Raw genomic sequence first — 18,868 nt, forward strand, 5'->3', positions numbered from 1 at the left:
CTTGGTGATGTCACCGGGTCATGACATCACTTCTGGTGGGTCCTGACAGATTATCATTCTAAAAAGTGGGTCCCGATGCTAAATGTGTGAGAACCACTGAATTGCAGTGTGCAGCAGAGAACAAAAGTGGGGCCTGGGCAGCAAAGGGTTAACACCAAACTCCCTGCTGACTTTGCTTTAGCCCTGCAGTAGGTCCCTACCGTGCCTCTTTGAATCTACCTCTCCCTGTATGATTGACTCGCCTCCCAGCCAATGAGCGGCCTCCACATCCATCTCCTAGCCCCGCCCTTCCCTAGAAGAAACCGAGTTAGACCATACCATTCGCGCCTGTCGGAGAGGGGGAGCCAAATGGAGACGTTGGTCTCCTCCTCGCCTCAGATTCACATCCAGCGGGTCGACATGCTGTTTCTCAAGCGGGGGAAAAGCCACGTGATCGTCTCGCTCTGGTGCCGGGCTTCTCCGTAGCGCATGACTCCGGCATGACTTCGTGCCGAATGGTACTTCCCGGGTTCCGCGCGGAAGTGGACTCTTCCTCCCTTGGTGAAGCGAGGGGGAAAAATGGCGGCCCTGGGTAAGGAAGGCGTGAGGTGGCTGTGCAGGGGAGGGCAGCCTGATAAGATGGCTGGGGGGCTAGAAGGGGCTGCCTGCAGTGCAAGGGCCACCCTTGCAGTGCAGTGAGATGCTCCCCCTGCAGCCCAAGGCACTGGCCAGTGGTGGGCTCTGCTGCACACAGAAGCCAGACACTGGAGGGTCTGTCCCTGTGCCTGCCCTTGGGGGCCCGCCTTTGTTCTCACAGCCCTTGGAATGGGGCAGGCTACATGGTTCCCACCCTGCCTTTCCATGCCAGGCAGAAGTTCCCCTGGTGAAGCTTTTCCCAGCACAAAGTTGGTCTGGCCACAGAACTTTGCCTGTTGAATTTCTGCCTGTGGGACCTCAGCTGAAGGCTGTGAAGCCTGCCACTTAAAAAGGGGGGGGGGTCTTGTCATGAATTCAAGTGCATGGGAAGATTTTGCTTATATCATTTGCTATTATAATAATTATGGAACTCTGAATAGGGCAGACTACGTGGTTTCCACCCTGCCTTTCCATGCCAGGCAGAAGTTCCCCTGGTGAAGCTTTTCCCAGCACAAAGGTGGTGTGGCCACAGAACTTTGCCTGTTGAATTTCTACCTGTGGGACCTCAGCTGAACTGCCACTTAAAAAGCGGGGGGGGGGGGGGGGAGAGATTTTCACATAGTCAGGTCGGTGTTATTGACTGGTTTGTTTTATCCAGACATTAAGTCCTTCCCAAGGACCTGGGATGCCTGGTTTTTATCCTATAAATGCTGTAGCAAAACAAGCAGTTCCCACTAAGGCTGCTTTTTGCAGTTGGTTGATGGTTATTTCTGTGGCCCCTAATGCTGTTCCAGTGCTCTTTAAGGTGTATGGAGATAGCATCAAGGGTGCCAGTCACCCTTCGGTCTTCCTCTGCCACTGCCTTTCAATTTCTACTTGTAAATCTTTGTATTTTGTTGTTTTTCCCAGTTCTTTTTTTGTACTCTGATATCACCTGGTATTGCTATATTGATGATTTTAACTTGTTTTTCGTGACTACAGTTTTGTCTGGTGTATTGTGTGATAGATGTTTGTCAGCAGACAAACGTCTATCGAGAAATACACCAGATATAACTGTATTGTTGTTATTATTATTAATTTAACAACAGTATTTATATATCCTCTTTTCAACGGAAAGTTCACAAAGCAATTTACAGAGAAAAACAAATAACTAATGGCTCCCTGTCCCAGAAGGGCTTGCAATCTAAAAAGATGCAAAAAAAATACCAGCAGACAGCCACTAGAAATGGGATGAGGAGGGCCAGTTACTTTCCTGCTAAATAAAAAAGAAGCACCTACTTGCAAAAGTGCCTCTTACCCAGTTAGTAGGGGTAAGTTATTTCTATTAAAGCCTGCTCCGCTTTGTTGTAAAACAGCATCTGAGTCTGAAATCACAGACAATCACACAAAATCACACAAAATCAGGCCAATCCTCTGGAGGTTTGTAGTAAAATGTAGAAAATTGAACTTTTCTCCTAAGCTAGTCTCCTACGCATAGTATTCATTTCTGGTGTAATTTAACATTCTGTGAAAGCTATTGGATACTTTCATTAGAAATGTTTTAGTGTCTATGTCACATTTTAATGGTTGAGAGTGTCAGTTTCATGCTTTCAATAGAGACTGTCAGAAAAACCATGGACTGACAGAAAATAAGGCAGACATTAAATTAATACATTTTCAGTTGTTACATTGTTTCTGGAATCTTAAAGAATGATAGGAGCAGGCCCAATTGTGCTTTTTTGTTTTCTGTATGGTTTGCCCCATGTTGATCCTATAGTGCTGCCTTGTTTTTATTAAACACCTGATTTAATAAAGACATTCAGAAGATTAGCTATGGAGACATTCATAGAGCTGTTATTAAGTTCTTTTTCTCCCTTTACTTTTCTAGGGTCTCTCACTATTTTCATTTTGGCCTTAATATTTGGGACCAGCATACAGGCTCTGACTCCAAGCCATTATCTCACAAAACATGATATTCAGAGGCTACGAGCTTCCTTGGAGCGTCCATTCACTGATTTGGAAGGAAGTTATTATTCCATTGTAGGACTCAACAGACTAGGATGGCATGTGGCTGATGAACAGGTGAGAATGTAGCCCAGCAAAGTGTGGTGTCTTATCGGATCAGAAAGAATGAGCTTGACACATCAGTGCACATCATTAACATGTTTAAATCAATCTGCAGTTTTTTGCTTGCCTTAAGCGATAATATTTGCCATGTGGTGGGTAGCCAAGCTTTATTGTTCCAGACCTTTTTTCTGCTACTTTTCTGCATGCTACTTCTGCTGTTGAAACCGCTGTCCTTTTGAAGTGAGGGTTGGGGAATAAATATGTTACTGCAAATTTCATCTGGAGCATAGCCGCTTTTATTAGTCTCATTGCTAACTATATTTCCTTGTAGTTATTGTTTATAGGGGCAGTTCAGTGTTGACAGATAAAATATATTCACTTTAGTTTCCTGTGCCCTCACATGGAAACTCTTTTTTCATTTTTGTTCCTTTCCACTCTCAGCTTTTTCAGGTGGAATTGCTTGCATACCTACCCATCAGGAATCAATGTAATGTGCGGTCAGAGCATAATGTTTCCAGTATAAAAGGAGCTGGAAGTATTCTTGTACAGTGTTGCGTATCTATGAACAGCCAGCGTGCTTTAGTGGACAGAGTATTAGATTGGGACTGGGGAGACCTAATGTCAGATCTACACTCCGCCAGTGTAGCCAGTTTCAGTCCTAAAACCGGCGACTTCACCAGGTGCAGCGGTGCTGAAATGACTACCGTTGCATCCAGCAGCATCGCCAAGGCTGCCGAAGGTCTCCTTGGGGAAAGGGACTTTCACCCCCTTCCCCCAGGGAAAGGGGCCCAACATGGAGTTCAGGATCCGGTGGAGTAGAGCTCCGCTGGTTCCTTTCCTTGCTCCTCCCTCCTCTCGCCCTACCAGAGGTCGCACCACCACCCAGCAGCGGCACATCCTCCTTCTGCTGGTGCTGAGCTCGCTGCCTGACTGGCACAGGCTCAGTGCCAGTGCTTCCTACTCCCCAGGTGCCTTAAACATGCTTTACGGCACCCAGTGCTAGGGCTCAGTGCAGGTGCTGAGAGAGCTGAGATTGGGCCCTTAAAGATTTGTTGATGCACCTTGTACAGGGTGGCCCCCGTATCTACAGATGCTGTAGCCATGTATTCCCTTATCCATGGGTTGAGTCCAGGCCCTCCTAGTGTGCACACCCCCACACGTCCCTTGCTGGAGGGGCCTCTGAGCTCAGCAGAGGCCAAGGATGTTTGTCACCCCATCTGTCCCTGCAGCCCCGCACGCACCTCTAGAGGGGCCTCTGAGCTCAGCAGAGGCCCAGTATGTCTGTCCCCAGCCTCTGCAGAGATCAGACTGAGCTATGAGTAAAAAAACCTGCGGATAAGGGGGCATGCCTGTATATTCTTTTTAGATGCTGTAATACGGTTTTTCCAGTAGATGGAGCTAAAGCATAACCTCCTTATTCAATTTGAGGAGCCTATTTGTGTTTATATAATTTCAGCTTGTAGAGTTCTATTGACTTTATGCTCAGGCTTATCTATTAGTATTTTATGCTGCATGCAGATCTGTTTAGGAGATTCTTCCTAAACAATATGTTTTTCAGCTGTGAGTGATTGTGTGCCCACTGAATATTGTTTTTGAATGGGTTCCCTTTCCCCATTCTAGCATATAAGGAGATAACAGCTGTTGCTATATTTCTGAGAAAGATATTTTCAATCTTGACCAATTAAACTTCCTTTCATGACATTTAGAAAGTTGTTTCTGTTTCATGTGACAGCTTTTAACAATGTCCATCGAAAGGGGTCAGAGTATATCTGCACAACTCTCCAGTTTTTTTTAAAAAGCAATTTTTTTGGTCCAATTTATAGCACTGTAACATTTGTAACTTTGTTTTCCATGTTTTAAACGGTGACAAATTGTTTGCCAACTCTGGTTTACACATTTAAATCTTCATTTGCAATCTAGTGGTAGTAGGAGAGGTTTTTATCTGGTTTTGTTTTGTTTTTGCACAGGCTGCCTGTAACTTCATCAAATCGAAAGTGGACCCTACTAGTGTTGATTCTCTCTTCTATGCTGCGCAAGCTAGCCAGGCATTGTCTGGATGTGAGGTGAGCTCAGTCTTTATAGCGGATGCTGTGTGAATCTTTGATTGCATAAATCTTTCCTCTGACTAAAGGCACTTATTTGGAGTTTAGAAAAAACAGTTTCAGAATTGCTTTAAATGAGGCAGTTGTTAATGATTTTCCCAGCCTGGTCTAAGCTATGTGACAGCATAGTTCTGATGTAGGTGTCTCCTGCCTCCATCACCCCCTCTTGGTGCTTTTAAGAATGAGAATTCTTGTTCCCACTTGTTTGCCATGCAATGACCAGCAGCTGCTTTACCTAAAAAACGATCTCATCAGCAGGTGCTAGTTTCTCTTAGATCGCACGCTTTGTCCAGAAAGCAGCTCAGTCTCCAGAGTGTTCTTTAAACCCATCTCTCGGAGCTTTGTTGTTTGCTTCATGCTTATAAAAACAGTTTGCAAACTGTGGATTTTGTGTGTGTGAAGGTGGGGCATAGGGAGTGCTGCATTCTCATTTTGGCTGAGTCCCTTTGTGTAGAATAGAAGAAGAAAAATCTTCTCTGTGTGATTTGCAGTTTGATCATTTTGTTTTTGCTCCTTGTTTTAAGAACAGCTTTTGTGTCCATGATCATGTAATGTTACAGCAAATCAAATGTCCGTCTAGTTTTGTAAATTTAATGATTCTACCTCCTGCAAACGTTGCCAAATGAAGAATGCAGTTTTGCCCCTTCAGCTGGAAAGATGTCTGTGGTCTTCTCTAGCAAGTGTGTGACCAAGTTGGAATCACAAGCTTTTGAATATAGAGTTTTTCCTTTTTCAGAAAGAGTTGTAGACTTTGTCAAACAGATTACAGGGAGTTCTGTTAAATGTTAATACAAAAACAGATTCATAACTTTGCTTTAACCCTAAAATGCTCGCTTAATATTTTCAATAGAATTTTCTTCTGCAAATCTATCCATCCTGGTCTTCCTAAGTGATCATTCTTGCAGACACTCAACACATGTCTTAATTTCTAAAATGAGAAAGGTGTGGTACTTGGTACTGTCTGTAGTCGTATAGAAACATCCTTAATAAAATGTGAGAAATTAATCTGGTTATTCAGTAGTAAAGCAGCACAGTGTGTTGCAGCATCTGCTGTCGTCTTTGTTAGTATTTCACATGCTGCAATCCTGAATAGAAGAAGAAGAATTGAGAAGGAATTGGAGGGCTACCTGTTTGGTGTAGTTTGGCTGTGCACTTGACCAGCATGGGTGACAGTACATGCATATGTGGACAAGAAGTCACAACCTTTGCACAGTAGGCTTTTCTCTTGGCTTCAGATATTTGGGGACTTCTTTTTTCCCCCTGTATTGTTTTACTGAGCTGTGGCTATGGGGAATCATGAAGAGCTCCTGCATTTCAAAATTTACCAATCTACCACTGCTGTAGTGTACCCAGCTATGTGGTCTCTGAAATACAATAGTTGGGGAATATCTTGCATTCAGTGACATTTTTATTCAGCAGTTTTTAATTTCTCCATCTGTAACCTGAGAGCACTCTTCCCCCTCCCCCCCCCAGGACACTGATGGGCCTTGATTGGTGTCAGTACATCTCAACATGTGGAGACTGTTTCTTTTTCCACCCACATTTTGTGTTTCTCATTCTTCCCCTGCAAGGTGACCTTGGGAAATGTGTAGCTAGATGGGTCTCTGGAGCAGATCCAGTCTGTAGCCAGTTTTTATACTTCATGTACTGTGTGAGATGGACTTGCTTGCAATGTTTTATTTCTCGTAAGTTGCCAAAAAGGACTGTACATTTGTTTCTTTTGTAGATTGCCATTTCAAACGAGACTAGAGAACTGCTACTTGCAGCTGTTAGTGAAGATTCATCAGTCACCCAGATCTACCACGCTGTTGGAGCCTTGAGTAGCTTTGGGCTTCCTCTCGCCTCCCAAGAAGCTCTCAGTGCCCTCACTTCTCGCCTTAGCAAGGAAGAGAATGTCTTGGCGTAAGTGTTGCAGGGGGAAAAAACAATGATTTGATGTTGTTATTGGTACATTGATATCCCACCTTTCTCATTATGGGACTAAAGGTGCCCAGACAGTCTCCATCCAAGCACTGGTCAGATCCAGACCCATGTAGCTTCAGCCAGGTGGCAGCTCTGCATGCCTTCAGATTAAATCTGAGATCAAACTTGGTTGTGTGTGGATTCTTTCATTAGTTCCACCTCCATGCAGCCACTATGTTTATTTGCAGGTGAATTAGTGCTATTCAGCAACATTCACTATTGTGGGTGAGTTGATGCATTGTGCTGCCATTTCTCTGAATGGGGTGGTCTTTTTCAGGATCTGGGGATGGATGGGAAACAGTATTTTCATATATTGGTTCTGAGCAAAGCTCTTTTGTCACTTTTGCTGATAAAGCTGCAAACTCTGTGCTTTTTCTCCTCCCCATGCTTTGTTTTCTATTGTTTCAGGACAATTCAGGCTTTGCAGACAGCATCATATTTATCCCAACAGGCAGACTTGAGAGGCATCGTGGAGGAGATAGAGGTATTTATTTTATAACCATCATCCCCTTTAACTTAAAGATCCCAAAGATAATGAACAACATATGAGTTCTAAGCAATGCCTTAAGATAGTCTAGCACATTAAAATGCCAGGAAAATTTTAAAAAACAACAGCAAACAAGACCAGGTAACATGCCAAACTCTGACAGTCCTCCAGTTCCCAAATATCTCATGGAAGGAAAAAGGCCTTTGCTTTGAAAAGGTTAAAATAGGCATAGCCATTTGAGGAAGGGCATTTTGTAACATATGGGCCACTACAGAAAACTCTGCTCCTAGTAGATGACAATTGAGCTTCTGCCAGTGATAGAATTTGGGACAGGAGGCAATTTCCTCCTCTCACAGTCATCATATTCAGGGTTTTTCTCTGTTTGCACTTGAAACATTTAAAGCTTATGCTCTCCTAGCATCATGAGATGTAAGTATGAAATATGCAGTTTAGAATATTGCCATGTGTAGGCTACATAAAAAAGACAATAATTATGTTTTACCCAAACTCATCTGCCTTCTCCTCTTTTTACACTTAACAAACTTATGTCTTCCATCTGAACCAACTGGAAGTTGTGCCTAGATAAGTTTGAAAACTTTGCTTTTCCATTATTCTTGCCTGCTTGTTCAGAGCCACAAGTGGGGAAAGTGAGGAATGGGGGTTACGTGTTAAAGCTTTTCTGCGAGCAGAAGACTGGAGAAGGAGTAGAACCAGATGCCCATTCCATCCCTATACTCTAAGCTTCCTTCTCAGATTTGAGAAAGGCAGATATTCTGTTTCAGAAGAGCAAGCTGGCTGGGAAAAGTTTGCTTGTGGCAGCACTGCCACCAAATTGGGTCTACCTGTGGGCCAACCAGAGTCAGAACTATGAGTATCTCAATGCATGGGCTACGTTGGAATGTAATTTTTCTGGCAGTTATTAGACTGACTGTTGTATAAAAGATGCCTGAACTTTAACTACCAGTTGCCCACATTGTGGCACAAGCCAGCAGTTATCACAAATGGTATCCCAATGACCCGGCAGTAGTTCTGGCCATAGAAAATAGTTGTATCACACAGGAACGGGTGAGCATCTCAGATGTAGGAAGAGCTTGATCAACACCTGGCTACACATACATAAACATGGAAAGCTATTTTTTCTGCTTAGACAAATCCAAAAATCTCTTCCTACTCATCTCTGTTAGGTGTGGGTTTTTTTTATCATCTCAACAGTAGTTTTAAATATTAGACCTCAAAAGTCAATAAACAGCTCCATTTCTCCGTTATTTCTGCAATTCCAGTCTTGGGACTGATCTGATAAATGCTTTAGAATGTTCTCTAAATGACTACAAGTACAGATTCTCCATTAATCTGTGCCAACTAGCTGGATGTCATTCTTCATTTGTGAGGTTCTTTGTTATAACCTGACTTATTTCTCCAATTTCTTCCAGGATCTTGTTGCCCGACTGGATGACCTTGGAGGAGTGTATCTGCAGTTTGAAGAAGGGCTTGAGACAACTGCGCTGTTTGTGGCTGCTACTTATGGACTGTCTGATCATGTAGGGACAGAACCAGCAATGAAAGAGGTACCTGTCAAGCCAAGCTTCTTTTTCTGATGTACATTTTAGAAATAAAAAAGGATCTATGTTCCAATTGTTGATGCAGAAATGAATAGCAAACTTACAGCGGAAATTGTACTGTAACAAGAGGTGAATGGATGCCGTGTATTGTATTGGCAACCTTCAGTCTCGAAAGACTAATGGATGCCACAGATCAGTAATAGCTGCAATTATTGAACTGCTTTACTAGTTAGATGTTGGAACAACCTGTTCTTAGCCTTGTAAAAATAAAATGTCAGTGTAATTGTTCTAGAAGAGTGGCTGTGTGAGTCTATAGTAGCAGGAGGGGATAAAACACATAAGCACTGAACAATTAAGGACTTAAGAACAGCCCCACTGGATCAGGCCATAGGCCCATCTAGTCCAGCTGGTTAGGAGGTGAAGATTATGGATGAATAATTGCACCCTGTGGCTGCTTTCCCTTCACACCATGTGCCAGGTAGGAAGGATTTTGATAGGGGACAATAGAGCCTAGTTTTCCTTCTCCCTCTGCCCCCATGCATGGGTATACATACAGGGTCTGCAATGAGTAAGGCCACACCTGGAGTATTGTGTCCAGTTCTGGTCGCCGCATCTCAAAAAAGACATAGTGGAAATGGAAAAGGTGCAAAAGAGAGCGACTAAGATGATTACTGGGCTGGGGCACCTTTCTTACGAGGAAAGGCTACGGCGTTTGGGCCTCTTCAGCCTAGAAAAGAGACGCCTGAGGGGGGACATGATTGAGACATACAAAATTATGCAGGGGATGGACAGAGTGGATAGGGAGATGCTCTTTACACTCTCACATATACCAGAACCAGGGTATAAATGGTATAAACCACTAAAATTGAGTGTTGGGCGGGTTAGGACAGACAAGAAAATATTTCTTTACTCAGCGTGTGGTCGGTCTGTGGAACTCCTTGCCACAGGATGTGGTGATGGTGTCTAGCCTAGACGCCTTTAAAAGGGGATTGGACAAGTTTCTGGAGGAAAAATCCATTACGGGGTACAAGCCGTGATGTGTATGCGCAACCTCCTGATTTTAGAAATGGGTTATGTCAGAAGGCCAGATGCAAGGGAGGGCACCAGGATGAGGTCTCTTGTTATCTGGTGTGCTCCCTGGGGCATTTGGTGGGCCGCTGTGAGATACAGGAAGCTGAACTAGATGGGCCTATGGCCTGATCCAGTGGGGCTGTTCTTAGGTTCTTATGAGTGGTTCCTGTGCATACCCCCTCCCCGCCTGATGCAAGTTACTTATGCTTGTGCGTGCATTAGATGGGGTGGGGAAGAAATGGAGCTCTGTTGAGCCCTGTTGAAATTCTCCATACATGGATGTTGCACATGCAGTATGAGTAAATCATATCCATTTTATTTGTGCCTTGATTCAGAACTGAAAATTCCATATATAGCATGGTCATCACAATCTCTGTTTGAGATCCTCTTGCACCCAAAAAGAGGGGAGAAGAAACCAGATTAAAAAATGCTCTTGAGAGGGAGAGAACCCCTTATCTTATATACAGTAGGCCCTCAGTATCCATGGGGGAACTGTTCCAGTTCCGCAGATATTGAAATCAGCAGCTGGAGGGCCTTGGAACACCTTTGGACGCAGCGGGAAGTTGCTGGTGCAAACCAGAAGTTACTTCTGCTTGTGTCCAGGAGGGCTTCTTCCGATTGTGTCTTCTCAGGCCCTCCAGCCTTGGGCTTGCCATTCACAGATACTGAAGTCTGTGGATGCCAAGCCCACGAAAGAGGGACGCCTACTGTACATGTGGAAGCTGGGGGTGGAGTGGGGAAGAGGACCCAGGAAGTGAATTGTCTAAAACTGGCACCATTTCTAAATTTGAGGGTTCGGTCTGAGTTATTTTCATGGCACAAAATGCATACTGTTTTAGGTGATTAAAATGCCACTTATGATTACTCATGTCATAGTGAAATCTTGAATGGAAATAGTGATTTTAACAAAATTATGTGGAAGGGATACCGTGAGTTTCAGGTAAAACCGGACTACTAAACATTGGTGACCTGTTCATGTGGAAATGTGTAGAGAGATTGAAGTTATTTATAGAGCTAGTCTTGGTGGGGATGTTTTCAGGTCACTTGTTTTTTTCTGAAGGTTAAGGTCCTAATTGCCAAAATGATTTGAGGATACAATTAATGCCTGACCTCTTTAATAAGTAGTAGGAATTATCATGGATTGGAAAGGTACCAAGTGATGAAACTGGAGTTCACTCCAACCCTTTTTGCAAGTGCAAAAAGCCCTTGATGGGGAACCGCATTTCACGCTGTTGCTTTTGACACATTCGTTCTGTTGAACCATTATAGACTGCCAGGCATCAATGGTGTAAAAAAATCCACATGCCTGAATTGGTCCAATTAAAGATAATTGTTCAGCGTTGATTATAAATAATGTTGTCAGGAACCGTGACTTTTTTAAAGAACGTATTTTTAACTGACTATGATTATGCCTCTTTTGCCAACATAACATTTCAGAGTCACTGTTAACATCTAAGGCCTAACTTGACGTCATTTTAGATGCCCAGCTGTCACTAAAAATGGGGTGCGCGTGTCTGGATCTTCCCCCCCCCCCCCCCGTAATGCCTAGGACAACGTATCCCTGTCTTGATGTGATGACATTTTGTATTTTCCCTATCTGACTGCTTTGTCTGCTGCTAGTATGAAACACATTGTGTTGTACTGTCAGGACTTAGTAAAATATTCCTGTCGTGGAAGGGAAAGTTAGAGATGCAATTGCTGTTTTTGGATGGCATCTATTTTGGATGGCATCATAAAGTCTCGTTTGGCCCTTAGTAGCTTTATACATGTGCAGATTAGTCTGGGAGCAGGAATTCCAGGGCTTGACTTGAAGAACTATCAGAATTCAAACCAAATCAGTGAGAAGACCATGGATTCACTAACTGGCTTGCAAATTTCCCAGTCCATTTTGGACATAGTTTCCTCAGGAGAAACTACTCAACATGTAACTGAATTCAATTTATAATATTTCTGCTGAATGCATTGGAAAGTTTGGCATCCAGCTTGTTTAATAAATCTTTCTTTCACCTGTTCGTTTCACCTGCGCGGAGGATTCTGGGATTTGCCATTGCTTAAGTCAGCAGAACCATCCTCTGCCTTATTGATGGTGGGATTAGCAGCAGCCCATAGGGAGACCAGAAACAAGGGGACAGCAATTTTCTCACCTAGGCACAACACAAACAGGTATCCCAGCACACCTCTTCCCAGTTTCAAGAGCCTATAGCTTGGTGGGGTCTGCCCAAATCTGACAGTTCTGAGACTTTAGCAACTGGGGTCACCGGGCCTTCAAAACTCGCAGAGTAGCCTTTGGAGTTTACTGGGCAGTATTTTAAGTCAGTGAGACTTTCGGCACTATGTGTGAAAGTGAGGTGGTAGTGAACTTTTGGGTTAAGGAAAATTGCAACCCATAGCATCTGAAACTGCTGACTGGATCCCAGGAACATGAAGTAAGTTGCAAAAGCTATGGCTTTGTACCTCCTCTGCTGCCATTTTCTTACTTGCTATTTGTTCTGCCTATGCTTCTGGCTATTTGAGCTGTTCAAGGCCCTGTGGCTTTCAGTTTTACTGAAGTAGCAGCAGGGGGTAGGGGATACCAGCACACAACATTACCCTTCATCATCGTGACATTGCTACTACTGAAGCGCTGCCCTCCTTCTAGTTGCAGAAGCTAATTTGGCTATATAGGTGGAATTAGTTGTTTGAATTTGCGCTCCGTTCATGTTACAACTTTCTTTTCAGGATCAGATTATCCAGCTGGTGAATGCAATTTTCAGCAAGAAGAACTTTGAGAGTCTTTCCGAAGCCTTCAGTGTGGCTTGTGCTGCAGCTTCCCTTTCTCAGAATCGTTACCACCTGCCAGTCATTGTAGTGCCTGATGGACCTGCTGCTGTGTCTCACCATCAGCCCATACTCAAGGTAGATTGCCAGGCAGGAACTGAACCCATTTCTGCCAAGCCCACAGGCATACACGTTTGATCCCTGTTGCGTATATGCAACTTTGGGCAGAAATGGCTTGATTTGTCCTTAATTATGATTGTTGATGTCATTTTCTTTGTTGGCATTGCTTATACTATTGCTTCCTTGATCAGATGTCATGGGAAATTCTGGTTCAACAAACCGGAATATTTTGCAAAGGGATGGGGAAGAGAAGGAAGGCACATGTAAGCTTGTTCATAATCCATCAAACTATGTTTCTTTGGGTTATTTGAACAAGGCCAGTGAAAGGAACAAGAGTATATTCAAGAGACTGGTTGGCATTTGTGGTGTCAAAATTAGTGGGTCTGTATTTAAAAGTGTCTTCCTCTTAAAGAATATTAGGGAGGGATATAGTTAACAGGGGAGGTGGTGTAGAACCCAAGTCACCCAGTGTCTATCTCAGCCATTTTCAACCACTGTACCGTGGCACACTGGTGTGCCACAAGTGGTCCACAGGTATGTCACAGGAGTTTGGTGGAAGGTCATTTATTAATAGAGCCAATGGAAGATGTGAGCCCCCACTGGCAGCATGGTGTGCCTTGTCAATTGTCGAAAACCTTGTGGTTTACCTTGACCATTTTAGTGCCTTATCAGTGTTCTGCGAGATGAAAAAGGTTGAAAATCACTGGTCTATCTAGTAGATAGTGTGAGATGTAAATTGAAATAGCAATGATAAAAGGCATAATGAGAAACTAGTTGGATTACTATTAAGAGTACTTCTATGCTGCCTTTTAACCAGAAGTAATTCACAAAGCAAATAAATCAATAAAGGTTCCCTGCTCCCTAAGAACTTACTGTCTGAAAAAAAAGATGCAGAAGGGACACTGGCAAAAACAGCCAATGGAAAGGATGCTGTGCTAGGATGAAAATTATGTGTGTTTTGGGCAGATGGATTCATTGCTAAGGAACAGAGGATTCCCAGAGTTTGTTTTCAGCAGGTGGCTTTCAGGTGCAAGCCATCTTGCACCTGAAAATAATTAAATCTTTCCAAATCTTTCTCATTCTCTAGCTCCAAGTGACCAATGTAATGTCACAGCCACTGACTCAAGCTAGCGTAAACTTGGATCACGCAAAGTCTGTCTCTACTAAAGCTACTGTCCTTCATCAGACTGCTTTTACTCTCTCTGGGTAAGGAAAAGGGGTTTTTTGTTTTGTTTTTTGCTTTGGGATAAGAACTGTTTCGCCATAGTTAGATTTTATATATTCATTGTGTAAAGTGTGTTGTGGTTACCTTTTACTAAAAACATGAACTATGTTGTGCCCACCACTGGGGCCTTGGTGGAGAGGGATCGGCCAACAATATAGAGTCCCCCCTCTGGAGTTGGAATGGTGGCGTGCTCAGCTCTCAGGCTTCCCACCTCCTCTATACAGGCCTTGGTGGGTATCCCCTCTGCCCTGTAGGTGACCTGACTTCAAGAGAGGAGGGGGCTTGCTGCAGCCTCTGCCTTCTCTACCCAGCCAGGGTCAGCTGTCACCATTTCAGGGACTGCCCAAGAGCTCAACACTGGCCGTCCAGCCACCTTGCATGCATCATGGACCTTTTAACTCTGGGATGGGAAAGATCATTCCTTCCTTGGCCCATGTCTCCCCTTCTAGCTGCTCAATACCCATGGCTTCAAAGACCTTAATGTATTTGGCTGTTTCAGGCCTTTTGGAGTCATCCTGCTCTCAGCTGTACCACTGTGCTCCCTCCCCATCTCAGTTGCTTGGGCTGCTTCTGCATACAGGCCAAGCATCTCAAGTCCTGCCCAGTTCCACAGTCATAATTTACAGGGCATGTGGCTCCTGGTCTGCTCAGGCCAATGTGAATGTAGCCACCAGGCTACAAGGCAGGTAGGGGTTCCCTCTGTTGCAGCCATTTTCAACCACTGTGCCGTGGCACAATGGTGTGCCACTAATGGTCTGCAGGTGTGCCGTGAGAGTTTGGGGGGGGGCTCATGTGTTAATAGGGCCAATGGCGATGTGAGCTCCCCACCAACAGCCCAGTGTGCCTTGTCAATTCTCAAAAAACTGATGCTGTGCCTTGACCATTTTAGTACCTTGTCAGTGTGCCATGAGACAAAAAAGGTTGAAAATCACTGCTCTGTTGCTTAGGGAAGCTGGTAGGTCTGTCCACAGACAAACTATTTTAAAACCCTTTTAAAATCCTGCAGTTTGGAAATAGTAAATTATGTCCTATCTGTGTGTGTGTGTGTGTGTGTGTACACACACTTTCTGACTTGCCTTGTTTTGAACCTAGAACTTCAGATTCCCTAGCAATAATCTGAAGGAGGCGGGTGCAGGTTGAAAACACACACACAGTCTTGTAATTGAACTGACTGGAGTGTCTTTCTTTTTAAGAATTGTTTTTATAATAGTGTTTGAGTCCATGTACGTTTTTTCTCTAAATGGTGTCTGGCTGTTGACTTGCTATTTGGGATGGTGTGGTCCAAAATTACAAGTTTAATATCCAGTGTCCTTTAGCACTGGATGGGCCCACAGGCAAAAATTTCCTGTAGCATTTCATCTGTGGTTTTGTTAACAGAGATGTCTTTGAACTGAACTTCATGAATGCTAAACCTGTCAGCGGCTATTACGATTTTGCAATCGGTGTTATTGGAGACAATCGATTTATTGCAAACAAAGTTGAGGTGGGTACATGTTTTGATGACACTTTGAGTCTGTGAAGTTGTTGTCCATTGGAACCATTTTGGTTCATGTTAGCTGAAATTATGGTACCCTGTACTATGCTATGTTTTTTTGTTTTGTTTTTGCAAAAGAAGTGGCTTCTGCCATATTGCTGGTTGGCTATGTGCCAGGATGAATGTTGGCACCAGGTTGCATCAAAACTAAAGTATAAGTCGCATTTCTAGTTTTCTGTTCATCTGACAGACATCCCCTTTTTCAAAGGGAGGAACTCCACAGGTGAGGCACTGAGACCAAAAAAAGCCTTTTCCGCACCTCCCCTCAGATGAGGCAGGGGCACTTTGGTGCTGCTGCAGCCCTGGGTGCCAGACAGCTCAGGATAGGGCTGTTAGATGCTTTGACTCCCTTTAAACCATTTTCAGGTCAACTCCAAACCAGTCTGCGTACTGCATTGGATCTTGCATGCTTGTGTTTTTTTTAATCTAAATATCAGAGTATGAGGGGGTGAGGATGGCCCTCTTCTCACAGCTGCAATAGGGGGGGAGCACACAAAAGTCAGTGATATGTTTGATGTAGTTTCTTGCTGTTCTGAAAATATTTTGTTTTGCATGATCTGGTAATGGTTAATACCTTCCATTCTTAATACCTTAATACCAATGGTTAATACCTTCCATTCCATTGGTAATGGTTAATATCTTCCATTTGTCCTCACTAAAAGCCTAAGTTATGAAATTCTGCTTCCCAAGAGCCTATAGTCAGAAATTGTGGCTAGGGCTTTGTGCAGCTCCTACTACAAGCAATTTCAAGTTGAACCACTCAAACTGTTCTAAGAATCTATAGAACAATGCTTTTGGTGAGGTGGAGAGTATAAAATACCTATTTTTTTCTGGTCTACATATAAAAGAGAATGAAAAAACATATTGCAGATGAAAATGGCAGATGCGTTTCAATGTAAGTAAGTGTAAAGTCATGCACGTTGGGGAAAAAATCAAAACTTCACATATAGGCTGATGGGTTCTGAGCTGTCTGTGACAGATCAGGAGAAAGATCTTGGGGTGGTGGTGGATGAAAGTGTCGACCCAGTGTGCGGCGGCAGTAAAGAAGGCTAATTCTATGCTTGGGATCATTAGAAAAGGTATTAAGAACAAAATGGCGAATATCATAATGCCGTTGTACAAATCAATGGTAAGGCCACACCTGTCGTGTTCCAGTCGCCACATCTCAAAAAGGACATAGTGGAAATGGAAAAGGTGCAAAAGAAAACGACTAAGATGATTACTGGGCTGGGGCACCTTCCTTATGAGGAAAGGCTATGGTGTTTGGTCCTCTTCAGCCTAGAAAAGAGACGCCTGAGGGGGGACATGATTGAGACATACAAAATTATGCATGGGAAGGATAAAGTGGATAGAGAGATGCTCTTTACACTCTCACATAACACCAGAACCAGGGGTCAGCCACTAAAATTGAGTGTTGGGAGGGTTAGGACAGACAAAAGAAAATATTTCTTTACTCAGCATGTGGTTGGTCTGTGGAACTCCTTGCCTCAGGATGTGGTGACAGCATGTGGCCTGGATGCATTTAAAAGGGGATTGGACAATTTTCTGGAGGAAAAATCCATTACGAGTTACAAGCCATGATGTGTATGTACAACCTCCTGATTTTAGAAATGGGCTATGTCAGAATGCCAGATGCAAGGGAGGGCACCAGGATGCAGATCTCTTGTTATCTGGGGTGCTCCCTGAAGCATTTGGTGGGCCGCTGTGAGATAAAGGAAGCTGGACTAGATGGGCCTATGGCCTGATCCAGTGGGGCTGTTCTTATGTTCTTATATTAGGAAGTTCTATTTCCACTTCAGATTTTAATAATATCAGTACACTGAACAGAAAAGTTGTGTTCTGTTTGTTCACATTTTTTGGAAAAAAAAAAAATTTCAGTTAAAACAGCAAACAGCTCTTTATCTTGACATAGCAAGCAGAAGTACATTTTGTGTTCTATTTTTGTTTTTATTTTTCCCACTTTCCCTTTTTAAAATTGTTCCCAGAGTCACAAAGAGCAGTGGCAACTGGAAGCAATTGTTATGTTCTTTTTCCAAGTGATGTTTACTCTAGGTGTGTGTTTTACCTTTAATTGCCTATTTAATTGAAAAATTAGCGTTTAAGTCTTGCAGCCCAGTCAGCATGGAGCAGCTAAAGGAAGGCACTTGTTTACAACTGGTCACCTCTGCCATTGCCTATCAAAATCAGCATAGTAATTGGAGTAATAATCTTCTTTAGAGCATCGGAAAGGATTGATGGCGCTGCTTTAACACTCTAGAAGCATGAGCAAGTGCTGGTAGCCATGCATTAATGCTGATGGCTTTGTATGAGCAGGGCCTCATAATAAGCCACGTCGTTACTGGGGGAGGGAGCTGTCAGGGGGGCTGCTTTTAAGAGGCTGTCATTAGCATTAATTCTACTTAGTGCACCAGAATTTTTGACACTAATGATCTAAACTAGAGGTTAGTGCACTGAGCAGAAAGACTGATTTCCTGACGAGAGAGCGTCTAAGACAATCCAGAATGTGAAACGAAGATACGTACACACACACCCCTCTCTTCCAGAAAAGAAAGTTCAATTTTAGTTGGAGCTGGAAATGGTTCACATTTCTGTTTTCATTGTCTTGATCTTAGAATCAAAGTAAAATTTTTCTCCTTTTGGCATTAGCTGGGTCCTTAACTGAGAGACTTTAAATTTTGAGCATCTGTATCTGTATTCAGTTTTTTCATTCTCCAAATAGAACCCAAAAGGGTTCCCATGATGACCCTTTAAATCATGGTTTAGTGAACAAGTCTGCCCTCTTGCAGTTTCCCGCAAACCCTTCTCTGCCTCCTTTGTGTGCCAGAGGAGGAGAGTTAAAGCTTTTGCTATATAAGCCATGGCTTCTTATTGCATCTGGACTCAGACTGTAATTAAAAAATTGAAAACTGCACTGAGCTCCCTGGAAAAATGAGAGATAAATATTTTTTTTATTGATGCAGGCGTTTGGCACCTGACCAGATGGGCAGCTAATTGCCTATTAATGTCTTGTCTTTGATTGCAGTTAAAAGTCAAGGTCTCAACAGAAGTTGGCATTACGAATGTGGATCTCTTTACAGTGGATAAAGATCAGAGCATTGCACCCAAAACCACCAGGTATAAAACACCAGGTGTAAAAAAGCAGAATGACAGCGTTTAGCATACAGGCTGTTTACCAGCTGTATTACAGAGGCTTGTTCAATTGACAGTGCTTATGGTAGACACCAATGTGTACAACAGCTAGAAGTTTATAATATTAGGAGTAATCATGCCTGTAAAATTTTGGGGTAAGAAGTTGCCGCTAGTGATCTATCTTCTCAGCTTGGTAGAAAACATCTGGTTTTGCTGAAGAGCTGGAGCTCCCATTCTTCTGATCTTTCTCCGAACATCTTT

At 43.3% G+C, this 18,868-nt stretch overlaps 1 protein-coding gene across 2 annotated transcripts in view; it reads left to right on the forward strand.

Annotated features, from left to right (window-relative positions):
- The first annotated feature begins 548 nt into the window (after nucleotides 1-548).
- RPN2 (ribophorin II) overlaps nucleotides 549-18,868 on the forward strand; it is a 32,489-nt gene continuing 14,169 nt past the window's right edge. For both annotated transcript variants that reach the window (XM_066623481.1, XM_066623482.1), the window contains exons 1-10: nucleotides 549-571; nucleotides 2,483-2,676; nucleotides 4,629-4,724; nucleotides 6,490-6,665; nucleotides 7,134-7,209; nucleotides 8,643-8,777; nucleotides 12,561-12,737; nucleotides 13,807-13,925; nucleotides 15,322-15,427; nucleotides 18,501-18,592. In XM_066623481.1, the coding sequence (XP_066479578.1) occupies nucleotides 559-571; nucleotides 2,483-2,676; nucleotides 4,629-4,724; nucleotides 6,490-6,665; nucleotides 7,134-7,209; nucleotides 8,643-8,777; nucleotides 12,561-12,737; nucleotides 13,807-13,925; nucleotides 15,322-15,427; nucleotides 18,501-18,592 (1,184 nt within the window). In that variant the 5' untranslated portion in view covers nucleotides 549-558. The remainder of the gene's footprint in view (nucleotides 572-2,482; nucleotides 2,677-4,628; nucleotides 4,725-6,489; nucleotides 6,666-7,133; nucleotides 7,210-8,642; nucleotides 8,778-12,560; nucleotides 12,738-13,806; nucleotides 13,926-15,321; nucleotides 15,428-18,500; nucleotides 18,593-18,868) is intronic.

Source organism: Tiliqua scincoides, chromosome 4 (assembly GCF_035046505.1).
Source record: "Tiliqua scincoides isolate rTilSci1 chromosome 4, rTilSci1.hap2, whole genome shotgun sequence".
Lineage (NCBI taxonomy): Eukaryota > Metazoa > Chordata > Lepidosauria > Squamata > Scincidae > Tiliqua > Tiliqua scincoides.